General features: G+C 31.1%; 1 protein-coding gene and 1 long non-coding RNA gene across 3 annotated transcripts in view; one reads left to right on the top strand and one right to left on the bottom strand.

The window, feature by feature from the left end:
- LOC129905216 (uncharacterized) overlaps window positions 1–10,453 on the bottom strand; it is a 429,598-nt gene extending 419,145 nt beyond the window's left edge. The window contains exon 1 of one of the 2 annotated variants that reach the window (XM_055980641.1): window positions 10,168–10,453. In XM_055980641.1, coding sequence (XP_055836616.1) covers window positions 10,168–10,187 — 20 coding nt within the window. In that variant the 5' untranslated portion in view covers window positions 10,188–10,453. Of the gene's footprint in view, window positions 1–9,123; window positions 9,682–10,167 lie in introns of those variants that run through there. The other variant, XM_055980642.1, reaches the window with a different exon arrangement.
- A 147-nt stretch (window positions 10,454–10,600) lies between these two features.
- LOC129905244 (uncharacterized) lies at window positions 10,601–13,086 on the top strand. The gene is made up of 2 exons (XR_008770587.1): window positions 10,601–12,898; window positions 12,960–13,086. It is a non-coding gene; the product is annotated as an uncharacterized LOC129905244 (long non-coding RNA).
- Window positions 13,087–15,374: the final 2,288 nt, after the last annotated feature.

Genomic DNA, 15,374 nt, shown 5'->3' with positions numbered 1-15,374 from the left:
GAACAAGGCGCCCCAATTTCTTTTGAAAGACTAAAGCAATCCTAATATTCCTCCTACCAATTTAATTTTTGCAAAGGTGCCCCTATAATAATGAATAAGGAAAGAGAAGGGAGACGGACAGAATCCCAAAATTAAAAATCCAGAAAGCCCAAAATCCAGAAAACCCTCTCCCCCCTCCAGGGCACTCTAAGTCATTTCAATTAACTGTGAAAAGTTTCTCGGGTTTTCATTTTACATCGAACACCTCAGAGCTTTAGTTTCATCAGCGAACATCGAACACAGAGAAAATAACTCTGGTTGAAAAAGGAGCTACAAAAAACGCTTGACAACGAATTCGGAGCGACCCAGAGTGCCCTAGAGCTCACAACGAACAAACCTTATACTTATAAAGGTATGTTGTTTTCGATTGGCAGTCCGGAAGCGACTGGAATCATTAAAAGCTGAAACACAATCACGCTTTGCCGTCGATTTTGACAACTGCGAAAAGTTCAACTATAGGAAATCTGTGTATCCTCACACAATGACGCTTTTCTTACGTACGCTTTTTTTGACAAACGTAAGGAAACGTAAGAAAGCGAGCAAATGTTCAACCAGACTGAACTTTTGCTCGCTTTCTGACATTTAACAGACATAGTTACAGTCACCCACATTATTATTGCGCCAAATGTGAATAAAAAAAAAAAAATTATTGCAAAACTATGTGTGTTTTTTAATTTCTCTATATAGATTTTGCACAAAAAAACGACATCGAGATATTTTAAATCAAAACAATTTACGTATTAAAAACAAAAAAAAATAAATGATGTTTTAGACTGAGTTTTATTGTTAAAAACAATATATTTTGATTGGTTTTGTTTTTATAAATATAGGATTAAAGAATAAACAAATTTCTATGCATTTTTTAAACACATTAATATCCTTTTTCATTTTTCCACAATTAAATCAAGATAAAGACTTGGCCCAATAATTTTGTGAGTGAGTGTGTTTTTTTTATTTGACAGCAGATTTTATGTTGCAATCAGCTGTTCAAAGTCAAAGTGACAGAAGCGCGCTTTGAGGATTTCTCAACGTAACGCAACGAAGCGACGCCCTGAAGCGTGATTGTGTTTCAGCTTTAAGAAGCGTGCTGCAAGTTTTTTATTCTCCTAGTAAAAAAACCAAAAACAAAATATTTGATTTTTCACCAATACAGATATTAAATTTTAGAATTGGGTGGAAGCGATTCAAAGTTTTTTATTGGATTTCAGAATGAGTGAATCATTGAGTGATTCCAATCGAAAACGACATTAATGTACCTAGTTGAAAAAGTTTTTGAAAAAATATTGTTCAAATAAAACCAACTGTACCTAATCTTTAAATGTGTTTAAACAAAAAAGTCAGAGATAAAGGTAGTCTTGTCAATTGAGCCTAAATGACATGAATAATTAATTTTTTTTTAAAGTTAACCTTTTTAAGTTAATACACTGCACATTTTTAATAAATGCATTAACAAGTATATGAGAGGTAAGACATAATCTGATAGTTGCTTTTTTTCGTGATTTTAAAAAATTGTTTTTAGATGATTTTTTTTTTAGAGGCGCCACTTGCAATCTTGCCCAGGGGCGCCGGTAGTGCTTAAACCGGCACTGGTGCGACTAGCATTACAAAACGTGATAGGTCTCCGCCCGTGTATGTTTTAAAACCTCATTTTTGTACCACCGTGTAATTATTCTTAGCTCTGAAGATGAGGTTTCTATTTCCTCGAAATATATTGGAAAATTATTAAAAAATAAATTGCGGTTTGATTGAACTTCAAGAAAGCAATACAATAAAGAAAATATAAGTATTGCAGTTCAGCAAAACAAAATAAAAATATATAATTGATTTATTTCACATAGAGGCTTTTTTAGAAAAGAAACTTTTCAAAGTCGTTAGAACAACTTTTTACGAAATTAAAAAATCGCGATTGAAATTTTAGATGGTATGTAATTATGTTGTAATGGTTTATCAACACTAAAAGCCAAGATTTGAAAAAACCAAGTTTTGAAAAAAATGATATTTAAAAAAAAATATTTTTTTTTTAATTATATAGTTAATTATATAATAATTTTTGAGTAGGTAATACAATCTAAGCTATTGTTTCAAAAAATCTTTTGAAATTATTGAGGTTGTCATTTTGAACAAAGTTAGATGTTAAGAACCGTTCTACACTGAGCTACACTAGTTAAATAAACGGACACTGTTTTTCGGAATGATTTTGCTTTGAAGACCCTAATTTTAAAATCTATATTTGAATCAACGATAACCATGATTATACTAAATTATAAATAGGGTTTGCAGTTGAATATTTTTATAAAAATCACAGGGACCGGTTTAAGTCTATTGAATAGACATTTTTGAATGGAACAAATTCGTTCAAGAGTTTTTATTTTTTAACTTTTTTTTCTTTGATTTTAGGTAAGAATTTTAGTCAAAAAAATTTTTTTTAATTTTTTAACCATCTCAACATGATAGAAAATTTAATTTGCTATGAAAAGTGTCTTAGTGCCATTTCAAAGTTAGGCTTGGTTTTCGAGTTAAATAAAAAAAACTAAAAACCGACCAGTGTAGCCGTTTTCTCAGAAATGCACCAATGGATGTAGTAGCACATTTGGCTGGAGTATTTTTTTATGACAAGGAATCATAATCAGCAATAAAAACTCTTGAACGAATTTGTTCTATTTTTGCTCTGGAGCTCCGGTCTATTAAATAGACTATTTGGAGAAAATTACATTTACTTCTATGAAATTTTACATGGAAGGTAGGTACTTTAGTTTATGGTTCAACTGTATTAAAAGCAAAAGCACGAAAATAATTAAGAAACGTTTTTCTTTTACAATTGTGTTTTTTGCTAGAACCTGCCTTGTGCGATTTACAAAAAAAAAACAATTTTGTAGTGTTGATATATCGATGTTTTCAAGGGCGATGCTCTTTCTTTAGCATCGATGGATGGAGCCCTCCATGTTTTTTTCTACGATGTTTCCCTAGTCGAACAATTGGGACTATTTAAAACCTATTTAAAATCCAAACATTCTCTTATTAGATTTAATAGGTCCTAAATATCACGTATTTTGTAAAGGAAATAACCTCTACTTAAGACCTCAAATAGTCGGTTATGAGAAAAAATCCCATTTTGCGTAGTTATTTAGGACCAAAAATATTATCGTTAAACCCTTTTTAGAACCTAAATATTCTACAAAAACTCATAAAGTCCTATTAACTCAAAGTATATCAAGTATATTCAAAGTATCTATAGGTCTTTTTGTTCTCATTAGGGTCTAAATATTCTAACTAGGATCCACTAACTCTTTTCTAATTCATTTATAAATTAATGTTGTTCTGGTTTAATAAAATGAATATTAATTACATATACATGGTGTCCCACGGTAAAGTAATTAAAAAAAATAAACAAACTGAGTGAATTAAAAAAAATTTTTTTTTAATACAAAATTAGTTTAAATTTATTAAAACTTTTTCTAAGCTTTATCTATTTGTTCTTTTCTTAACCACAATAGCTCAGAAAAAGTTTTTAACTCAATTAAATTAATTTTTTATTTAAAAATTATTTTTTTTTTTTAATTCACTCAGTTTGTTTATTTTTTTAAATTACTTTCAGTAGCCTTTTTTATGAAATAAAACTTATTTTCTTTATGAAAATAAACTGGGCTTTAATAAAAAGCACAAAAAATTAATACTCATTAACGTGTTTTTTTGACTTAAATGATATGAAAGTGTGAAAAACAACTTAAAAAACGAAGAAAATTGCGTTTGATGCAAAATTGTGGAGAAACGGTTGTCAGCAGAAAAAAATGTTTTGAGACAAACTAAAACTGTAATAAATTTTTGATTGGTTATAAAAAAAATCTTTCAAATAAAACGTAGTTTGGCAAAGATAAGGCCACTTAAAGGACAAGAGACCAAAAATCATAAAAACCGTGGTAACTCGAAAACGGGACGAAAACGAGAAAATTACCTCTTAAGTTTTTCGACTTAAAATGACCTCAGGAATCCATGGTTTTCGTTTGGGGCGGTGACTGTGGGACACCCTGTATACAGGGTGTCCCACAGTCACCGCCCCAAACGAAAACCATGGATTCCTGAGGTCATTTTAAGTCGAAAAACTTATGAGGTAATTTTCTCGTTTTCGTCCCGTTTTCGAGTTACCACGGTTTTTATGATTTTTGCTCTCTTGTCCTTTAACTGGCCGTATCTTTACCAAACTACGTTTGATTTGAAAGATTTTTTTTACAACCAATCAAGAATTTATTACAATTTTAGTTTGTCTCAAAACTTTTTTTTCTGCGGACAACCGTTTCTCCACAATTTTGCATCAAACACAATTTTCTTCGTTTCTTAAGTTGTGTTTTACACTTTCATATCATTTAAGTCAAAAAAACACGTTAATGAGTATTAATTTTTTGTGCTTTTTATTAAAGCCCAGTTTATTTTCATAAAAAAAAATAAGTTTTATTTCATAAAAAAGGCTACTGAAAGTAATTAAAAAAAATAAACAAACTGAGTGAATTAAAAAAAAAATAATTTTTAAATACAAAATTAATTTAAATGAATTAAAAACTTTTTCTGAGCTATTGTGGTTAAGAAAAGAACAAATAGATAAAGCTCAGAAAAAGTTTTAATTCATTTAAATTAATTTTGTATTTAAAAATTATTTTTTTTTTAATTCACTCAGTTTGTTTATTTTTTTTAATTACTTTCAGTAGCCTTTTTTATGAAATAAAACTTATTTTTTTTTATGAAAATAAACTGGGCTTTAATAAAAAGCACAAAAAATTAATACTCATTAACGTGTTTTTTTGACTTAAATGATATGAAAGTGTAAAAAACAACTTAAGAAACGAAGAAAATTGTGTTTGATGCAAAATTGTGGAGAAACGGTTGTCCGCAGAAAAAAAAGTTTTGAGACAAACTAAAACTGTAATAAATTCTTGATTGGTTGTAAAAAAAATCTTTCAAATCAAACGTAGTTTGGTAAAGATACGGCCAGTTAAAGGACAAGAGAGCAAAAATCATAAAAACCGTGGTAACTCGAAAACGGGACGAAAACGAGAAAATTACCTCATAAGTTTTTCGACTTAAAATGACCTCAGGAATCCATGGTTTTCGTTTGGGGCGGTGACTGTGGGACACCCTGTATATATGCATTAATGAAGTATGAATTATGCTGAAATTTACCTAAACGTGGAGTTGTTAATAATATGAACGTTAAAGTTCAAATTTCAAATTTAGGCATAATTTTCAAATATTTGTTGTTGTTGAAGGAAATTTGCATTGGAAAATAAATCAATGCAAAATGTGTGATTAAATGTGTTTTTTTTTAATATTCATCGAGTTTCTTACAATTTTGGAGATTTTACCATACATTGGTTATATCAACTAGTATATGAACCTAATATGTGGTCAAATAGCCAAGGTTGTGGGAGGTTCGACGGATGTTGAAAAAAACAACGCTTTACTCGTTCACAAATCACAAGAAGTTGAATAAGAAACAGAAGAATTGGAAGAGAAAAGAAAAGAAAATACAGATAATTTTTTTGCTTCTGATTTATTCTGCAGACACAGCATTTATGGTCTTCTTCCTTATTCCTCTCTTTGTTGTCAAACACAATTTTTATAACCCTCTCTGTCTGACTTAAGGAAGTTGAACAAGAATCAGAAGAAAATAATAAAATACATACACACCATACCATACACGTATAGCGAATTATCTATGTGTGGGGTGTAATCATTTTTCGTTACGAAATTTCTTGGTTAGCTCCCCATGCCAGGCCTGCGTTAAAATCTATGCAATAGCTTAAAAAATATTTGAAGCATTGAATTTTTTTTTCGGTTCAGGTATTTTTTAGTTGCAGCCTTGTATATATAAGCTATAGTATCATGAACGTGAATTTATTAGGTCCGCTTCCTTTAACTAGGGTACGCTGCGGTGGATTTATTCCAGCTTTGGCAAGTAGAATGAAGTAATAAATTACGTGTGTAAGAGGGAGAAAAATACTTTCATCTTTTTAAAAGAATAAAGAGAAAAAACCGAAGTCATATGTTTGAATTTCGACTGCCTGGAAATAGGGAAGGAGAAAAGTAAACATGTTTACAACGGTTTGTTTATTTCTTGTTTCCTAACTGTTTTGGGACTTTTATTTGATATATTCTGAGGCAATGTTGCAACATTTAACTTATCTTGTATCGCTTATTATTTATTAGGTATAGTTTTTACTTTATAATTAAAATTGATAATATAAAAACAAGTTTTATACTGCATCATTTTGAGTTATAAAGTAAATAAAGTAAGAAACTAAATAATAAAGGGGAGCGTCATCGAGGCGGATGAAATTCAAAGGAAGGTTATTAGTTTTTGACATAACAAAATGTTGAATGTTTTCTAAAGTTTTATGATTTTTGTCAAGTTTTAAACCTTTTGTATTAATTATTAATAAAAAGCTCAAACATTGAACAAAAATCTTAAAATAAAAAAAAAATTTCAAAACTACATTGTATGTATCTACATGTACATTAGAGTGGAGCTATTTTGGAATTTTCTTTCAGATCACTGCGTGCAACTCATGGTTTATGCCTTGTGGTCTTCTGAGCATATTCTGATACTTTTTTTTATTCGACAATGGAAAAATAAAAATCGGGAAGCCTCTGAAGATTGCTCGTATTTCAAGAAAATCGATAATTTATGAGGTGTTAGAACCCATCTGAATTGACTTAATCTTTTTCATTTCACTACCTACTGCTCATAACTTGTGCTGAGTGGTCTCTAGAACCAGATCTGATCTCCTATTTTGAGTCGTCAATGGAAAAAACGAAACCGGGAAGGCTCCGAAGAATGCACATTTTCGCAAAAATTCAGATTTTTTAAATTGTATAAAATCCTGCCCAGGACACATTTCTTTTACAAATTGTTTGTATTTGCTATATTTGCTAGAACTTTTTTGAACCTTAAAAGCTATGGAGCACTCAAACTGAGAACTTTTCTGTAATAATGATGTCGTTTATGGGGGATTTAAGAAAATGCTACTTTGACATCCTCTGACCCATTTCAATAGAAATTTAAATGCTAATACTACAATTAAAAACTTGATATCTTATTTCAATCCTTAGATATTTGACATTTAGGTGTTCCGTAATTCTTGGCCATGCTTAATTTTTTTTTAACTTTACCTGCAGACGGTTTTCTTTAATACCATACAATCTATTGATTTCCACAAACTTATGTTTTTAATATTGTTAAATTCATAAAAACAAATCGTTAAAAATTTAGCATGGGCAAGAATTTAGCATGGGCAAGAATTATGGAAACACCTAAATGTCAAATATCTAAGGATTGAAATAAGATATCGACATAAATTAACTGCAGTTACAAAGGTTAGTGTTTTATATAAAAATTATTAACGAAGTTTTTAAGTGTAGTATTAGAATTTAAATTTCTATTGAAATGGGTCAGAGGATGTCAAAGTAGCATTTTCTTAGATCCCCCATAAACGACGTCATTATTACAGATAAGTTCTCAGTTTGAGTGCTCCAGAGCTTTTAAGGTTCAAAAAAGTTCTAGCTAATATAGCAAATACAAACAATTTGTAAAAGAAATGTGTCCTGGGCAGGATTTTATACAATTTAAAAAATCTGAATTTTTGCGAAAATGTGCATTCTTCGGAGCCTTCCCGGTTTCGTTTTTTCCATTAACGACTCAAAATAGGAGATCAGATCTGGTTCTAGAGACCACTCAGCATAAGTTATGAGGAGCAGGTAGTGAAATGAAAAAGATTAAGTCAATTCAGATGGGTTCTAACAGCTCATAAAATATCGATTTTCGTGAAATACGAGCAATCTTCAGAGGCTTCCCGATTTTTATTTTTCCATTGTCGAATAAAAAAAAAAGTATCAGAATATGTTCAGAAGACCACAAAGCATAGACCATGAGTTGCACGCAGTGATCTAAAAGAAAAGTCCAAAAACGCTCCACTCTATTATACACACCATGAAGATCAAAAATAAAAACTAATTTATTAAATTTTCCATGGAATATTCAATTTTAATGACAAACTCAAAGAGCCTGCTTTTATTTTTCATTGAATTTTCATACAAATTATATGTAGTACCTACCTAAAAGTATGAAAAAATAATTGTGCAGTTTGTGATAAAAGGATCACATTAATAGGATTGTCAATACAATTTATTTAACCCTCATTTTAAGATATTGGGCCAATTAATATTTTACCTAGGAGGATGGATATGGGCCTTCCAATAATAACAAATTTAACATAAATTAATTTAATTTGATTTCTGTGCATCGTTATAAACACTCTTCTAGAATAATATTAAGTGGCCCAATATCTTAAAATTAGGGACCTATATATTGTATTAACAATTCTATTAATTTGATCCTTTTATCACAAACTTCACAATTATTTTTCATACTTTTACTTATGCACCTCACTCCTTCAAAACTATAATTTGTATGAAAATTCAATGAAAAATAAAAGCAGGCTCTTTGAGTTTGTCATTAAAATTAAATATTAAATGGAAAATTTATAATAAGTTTGTTTTTTTATTTTTGATATTCATAGTATGTGTAACACTTGTATGCAGTCAAAAAAATGCATAAATTTCCCATGGTACCATTTCAAAAGTGTTCTTTCCCGCTGGAAATATTTTATTATTTTTTTCCATGGTATATGAAAAGTCCTTACAAAATTTTATCAGCCTACCACTTTTTTTCAAAGAGCAATTGTTAATATTTTGATTCTTGCTCTTTAAGTAAATGAATATTAATTAAGAGTCCAACAACTTTTTACAAGATGGTTGAGACGCTTTGGTATTAATTTTATTCGGGCGTAAAAAAATACCTCGAAATCATGTATCATATGAACAAAAATGTCTTATTACTTATACTATGATATGCAATAAAGCAAGTGTAACACAGAAAAACTCTTGTATCTACCCTTAAAGATGGAATACAAGGTGGCCCAATATCTCAAAATAACTCTTATATTGAGTACTACCAATGATAAATTTCATGCTTTTATAACAAAGTGCACGATTTTATTGCTAAGCCGCCTCACTATAATAGATTTTCGTACATACATAAACATCCAATTCGGTGAGACTTCTTTTTTGTTGATAAAAGTTGTAGTTATCGCTAGATTTACAACATTGTTGTTAACTTGTTGATTTAAAAAAAAAAATTTACGATAGCAATATGATTCTATTCCAATAAAATGTCATTATTTTATTCTAATTATATACCCGACAAACATTTTGGGTACACATAAATTTTGGATGAAGGTTTGCTATTTAAGACATCAAATAAAATCCAGATCTACGTCACAATTTTATCAAAACCAATAAAAAAAACTGCTCAAAATGTACATGCGCAATTCGTCGTAACAAAAGTTTTTACTTTCAGTATTTTCTATAAGTTATTATCATTATTTCCATATAATAAACCCATCACAACCGATTGTTATTTCACATTTTATAAGTATTTCCATTCATATTTTCATATGATGCTAGTTTTTAAATCTTTTTTATTTAAATTTTCATGTTTCAGAGCACGTAAAATTATGAAACACTAAGTTCTACCACCGTATATCCCCAACAGATTGAATTTTGTTTTTGCACTGAGAACGTGCGTACAAACAATCATACCATATCCGGAATCCGATGAAAACTCCGTGGAAAATTATGTGTAGGTATCAGGGATGAAAAATTACATTATTGAATTGTACTTAAAATTTCATTATTGTATTGTACTGAAATGGGTACAATAATTGTATTGAAATATATTTTTCACACGTGATATTAATATAAAATTTAATCAAAATGTTTTATTTGCAAAAACTTTTATATTTTTATATTTATATAAAAGAGTATTTTTTATTTAATTTCGGTATAGAATAATTATGGAAAAAAGCCTATTCATAGAAGACTCCAAATAATTAAATAAAAAAAGGAATACGGAAATCTTGGGGACCCAATAATAAAAGTAAAACTTTGGTTTTTAGATTTAGGTTTTAGAGATGGCTCACTTTTGAACTTAAAATTTGTTTTACGAACTTGAATATTCGATAATTACCACAACTTTATAAAAATATAGAGTGTTAACACATTTCCAACATAAAGACTTACGTGTTTTCTTTGAATATCATGAAATTTTATGTTAATCTACGCTAACATGCCTATTCCATAAAAAAGTCTGCAGCTTTTCGGTCTTAATGCTTTACTTTAAAAATTGTTTTCACTTTTTTTAAAATTTATAACAGTTAAGTTAGTTTTGGCATTTCGTCTCTGATTCGAACAGAATTTAAAATACTTAATTGTGAATGAATGTCGAAAAAAATAGAACAGGTTGATCAGTTTTATAAATATGTATTTTCAATAAACAAGTCGCTACACTCAAAATGTAACATTTATTTTAGTTCAACAAATCTGAAATTAAAATAAAACTTAAACAAATAGATCATTCGTTTGTAAACACTTTCGATTTATTCTTTTTTTTTTAATCTTAGATTGCAAAAAAAATTTTAAGGCACATTAAAATATTGTATCGAATTTAGACAAATTGTATTTTTGTAAACTCATTTGTATCGAATTCGATACAATTGTATCGACTTTTCCATGCCTTGTTATTCTTATTTCATTTGTACATTATATACAAAATGTGTATTGGGAATATTCCTTACAATAAAAAGAGATATGTAAGATAAATTTATAACTTGTGCGAGAGTAATTATTGCACCTTAAATTGGTTTAAAGGAGTATTAAGATTAATATACAGGACTAGCTGACCGGGGCGGCGGACTTCGTTCCGCCTTTTCTAGTATTTATTTCCAATTTTTGGCTTTGTAATGTGTTAACCTTTTTCAATACAAAACAAAATCGGGCCACAACTTGATATGTGGAACACAAATATAAAACTGTATAAAGTATTAAAAAAGCAAATCATTTGTTTGACAGCTATTATAAATTTTAATTGGAATGTGTAAGAAGTTTCCAGGGCCGGTTTTAGGGGGAGGGGCAGCCTGGGCCGACGCCCAAGGGCGCAAGAATTGAGGGGCGCACACAGGTAAATTTTCCCAAATTCATGGCCAAAACTTCAAAAAAAATTATTTGCGATTTGTTGTTTTTTTTAATACCAAGTTGTTTACAAATAACATAAGCTTAGAACCTGATTGATCATCGATGCAAATTGTAACTGTTTAATCAGTAGATGCTTTCAAAGTCGAAAATCGTCAATATGTTGTAATTTCATGTTTTTTTTACTCACTCTTTTTTTGAGGAAGCGGCAGTCAAAGCATCCACAATTTATTTTTATTATTTTTTTTTTCATTATATTTCAAATCAGTTTCAAAAAATATATATATATTTTTGATCACAGTATTTTTAATATAAATTGTTGAAAAAGTGTCTATTTTAGCTTTTTTTACTTTGAAAATTCCATTAATCACGCACACATACAAACCTAGTTCAAGCTGGCGCTGATGAACTCTTTCTTTCTGTTCTTTTCTATTTATTGAAAAAAAAACTTGCTCTTGCACTCTCATTTTCTCGTTATATTTTGTTTTTTTTTTTTGTGTTTACATAATACTTTTTTTTTGTTTCCTATTTTCTCACTCAGGCAGGCAGAAATCATTCATGAAATCATAGAGGAAGGAATACCTTCCTCTATGCATGAAATTATGAAGATGCTGCAGAGAATAGGTAGATAGTAGATATTTTTTGTTTTTCAAAGAGGGTTGTTTTGTTCTTGTTGACTCTTGGGTTTTTCCTAACAATTCATTTCGTGTTTATAATATCGCACTCGCGCGTGCGAGTGTGTCAGCGAAATTCTTTGCATTGTGTAATATTCACATCGCTCGTGCGGGGATATAGGTAAAGGATTAGATATGTGGGTACATGTGTAAGTATGCACTTGTTTGTGTGTAAAAATGTGTATTGACATTTGACATGTACACAATAATTGATTTCCATATTTAGGTTGATTTCTGGATTCTGGGTTGTATTGTTTATTATACTACACTCGCGCGTGCGTACGGGGTTATATATAATATAAATATGTCCTTTTGTTTTTCATTTTCTTTGTTTATATGTTGTGGATTCGGTTGTTTTTTTAAGTATAAGGGTTATATACCTGAGTGTATTTGTGGTTAGAATGCACTTGATGGTATTTATAGAAATAGTTTTGCAATGGATTTTCAATTCAGTGTCTTCTTTGTTTTTGAATGAAGAAGAAGCTATCAAAATTTATTCTCGGCTAAGTATTTAGTCTAATCCGAATGCGGCCTAAGTTTCAAAAAATAAGTTCAGGAGAAACTTTTTGCGGCATTCTCCATGATCATATTGTCATACAAGATTTATCTCGAGTCCATCCTAAAACAACATACACATAAGAACCTAAACATTCTATAGGTATATTTTATGTACCTAAATACATTTTCATGTCAGCCGGCACGCGCTAGTCCTAGACAAAAAAATTCTCAACGAAGAACAACTCAAAAGTGAGGAAGAACCTGCAAATCAATCCTTCTGCGCATCTACTCATATTTTTATACACACTACCCTTCAAGCAAGAAAACGGAGTCCAGAAAAGACAGTCCGACCTCCGACCGAGAAAAGCGGGGTTGCACTCACACACTTGCAACTTTTTGTGTATGAACACAAAGTCGAACGAGAATCGTGGTGGAAAGTGAGAAATGGAAAAAAAAGTGAAACAGACATAGCCAACAAGAGCAAAAGCGTCATTTTGTTATGTTTCGTTGAAGTGTATAGTCGCGTCGCGTCGTGTCTCGTGTCGTTGTTATCATAATATTAGTATAATTATAAACAATATCAAATTATAAACAATATGGAAACAAAAAAGGTATGTTGTATATATCGCTCAAAGTGTTTGGGTTAAAATGTTGTTTCTTCTTGTGTTGTAGATGTAATCTCTAATGATGAAGAAAAATCTAGAAGGTGAAACATGCGATTGGGTATCTAAAAAAACACCAACAACAGCAGCAGCATCAAATGAAATAAAATGAAAAAAAATGTATTGTATTTTATATTGTATTTATTGTGTAAATTTCGTTTGCCAAAATAAAATAAAAAATAAAACAGTTTCAGTGAAAAAAAAAAATAAATCTTCTTCTTTTTTTGGTCGCAAATGCGAAATGTCATCCCTTTCTTATTCCTCTTTCTGGTAGGTTTTCGCTGCTCCGGCTCAGGTCCGCCTTCGGCTCCGTTTTCTCGGAATGGAGATTTTCACCACACCAATACATATGCAATCGACTTCGCGGTGATTATAATTTCCATACTAATTTGAGCCGCCTTCGGACCAGTTTCTGATCCGAAGTCGGACTCAGCTCCGCCTCAGGCGGAGCGGATTCGGACCGAGGTCGGACCTGTTTGCTTGAAGGGTACACAAAGGATACTGTCAAGTATATTATACCAAAGCACCCACATAACATATCCTCTAAATGCTTCTCCGCTGAACAACTACTATAATTATTATTATAATGCAAAAAATTTCTCTGATACACAGAAAACTCAATTGCCTTCCACAACAGCAACATGAAAACAAGTTTCTTTTTCATTTCAAAAATAAATAGGTATACACTTCAGAAATCTTTCATGAAAATATAGAATTTCAAACCAGTTTTCGTCCACAAACACCATACCCATATAACCCTTCAAGCAAACAGGTCTGACCTCGGTCCGAATCCGCTCCGCCTGAGGAGGAGCTGAGTCCGACTTCGGATCAGAAACTGGTCCGAAGGCGGCTCAAATTAGTATGGAAATTATAATCACCGCGAAGTCGATTGCATATGTATTAGTGTGGTGAAAATCTCCATTCCGAGAAAACGGAGCCGAAGGCGGACCTGAGTCGGAGCAGCGAAAACCTACCAGAAAGAGGAATAAAAAAGGGATGACGTTTCGCATTTGCGACCAAAAAAAGAACAAGATTTATTTTTTTTTTTTTTCACTGAAACTGTTTTATTTTTTTTTCTTTTCATTATTTTATTTTCACAAACACAATTTTTATAACTATTTTCTGGTGAAGGTCAGCGGCAGGAGAACTCGATGTAATTCGACAAATTGTGGTTGTTGAATGTATGTGGGTGCTGGTGGCGTCAGGCTGCCGAAGAAGATTTCCTAAGAAAAACACATAATGATTAGTTTATTATTTAAAAAATCACTGCGCGAGCACACTCACCCATATTTTATCGATAAATTCTTTTTTTGCCTTTAAATGATCCCATATTATTTAAAATTTATTTAATTTAATATTAAACAAGGCGAGATACGACACGCCACAAACACTGCAAGAAAAAAAATAAAATGAAGTTGACGCTTTGTTTTTCTGTTCCCTTTGTCTTTCCTTCGTCAATTTTCCTTTTAGCACTTTTTCACCACGATTCCCGTTCGACTTTTGTGTTCATACACAAAAAGTTGCAAGTGTGTGAGTGCAAGCCCGATTTTCGAGGTCTGAGGTCGGAGTTTCTTTGTTGAACTCAGTTTTCTTGCTTGAAGGGAAAGATCTATGTATACCTACCCTTCAAGCAAACAGGTCCGACCTCGGTCCGAATCCGCTCCGCCTGAGGCGGAGCTGAGTCCGACTTCGGATCAGAATCTGGTCCGAAGGCAGCTCAAATTAGTATGGAAATTATAATCACCGCGAAGTCGATTGCATATGTATTGGTGTGGTGAAAATCTCCATTCCGAGAAAACGGAGCCGAAGGCGGACCTGAGCCGGAGCAGCGAAAACCTACCAGAAAGAGGAATAAGAAAGGGATGACATTTCGCATTTGCGACCAAAAAAAGAACAAGATTTATTTTTTTTTTCACTGAAACTGTTTTATTTTTTATTTTATTTTGGCAAACGAAATTTTCACAATAAATACAATATAAAATACAATACATTTTTTTTCATTTTATTTCATTTGATGCTGCTGCTGTTGTTGGTGTTTTTTTAGATACCCAATCGCATGTTTCACCTTCTAGATTTTTCTTCATCATTAGAGATTACATCTACAACACAAGAAGAAACAACATTTTAACCCAAACACTTTGAGCGATATAAAAAACATACCTTTTTTGTTTTCCATATTGTTTATAATTTAATAAAATTGTTTATAATTAATAAACTAACATTATACAAACAACGACACGAGACACGACGCGACCAAACACTTCAACAAAAAATAACAAAATGACGCTTTGGCTCTTGTTGGCCTTGTCTTTCTTTTCCTTTTCTCATTTTTCACCACGATTCTCGTTCGACTTTGTGTTCATACACAAAAAGTTGCAAGTGTGTGAGTGCAAGCCCGATTTTCGCGGTCTGAGGTCGGAGTTTC

The sequence above is a fragment of the Episyrphus balteatus genome, chromosome 1, assembly GCF_945859705.1.
Source record: "Episyrphus balteatus chromosome 1, idEpiBalt1.1, whole genome shotgun sequence".
In the NCBI taxonomy this organism is placed as follows: Eukaryota; Metazoa; Arthropoda; class Insecta; order Diptera; family Syrphidae; genus Episyrphus; species Episyrphus balteatus.
Note: the sequence above shows the minus strand (reverse complement) of the source record. Positions and strands in the feature narration are given on the sequence as shown.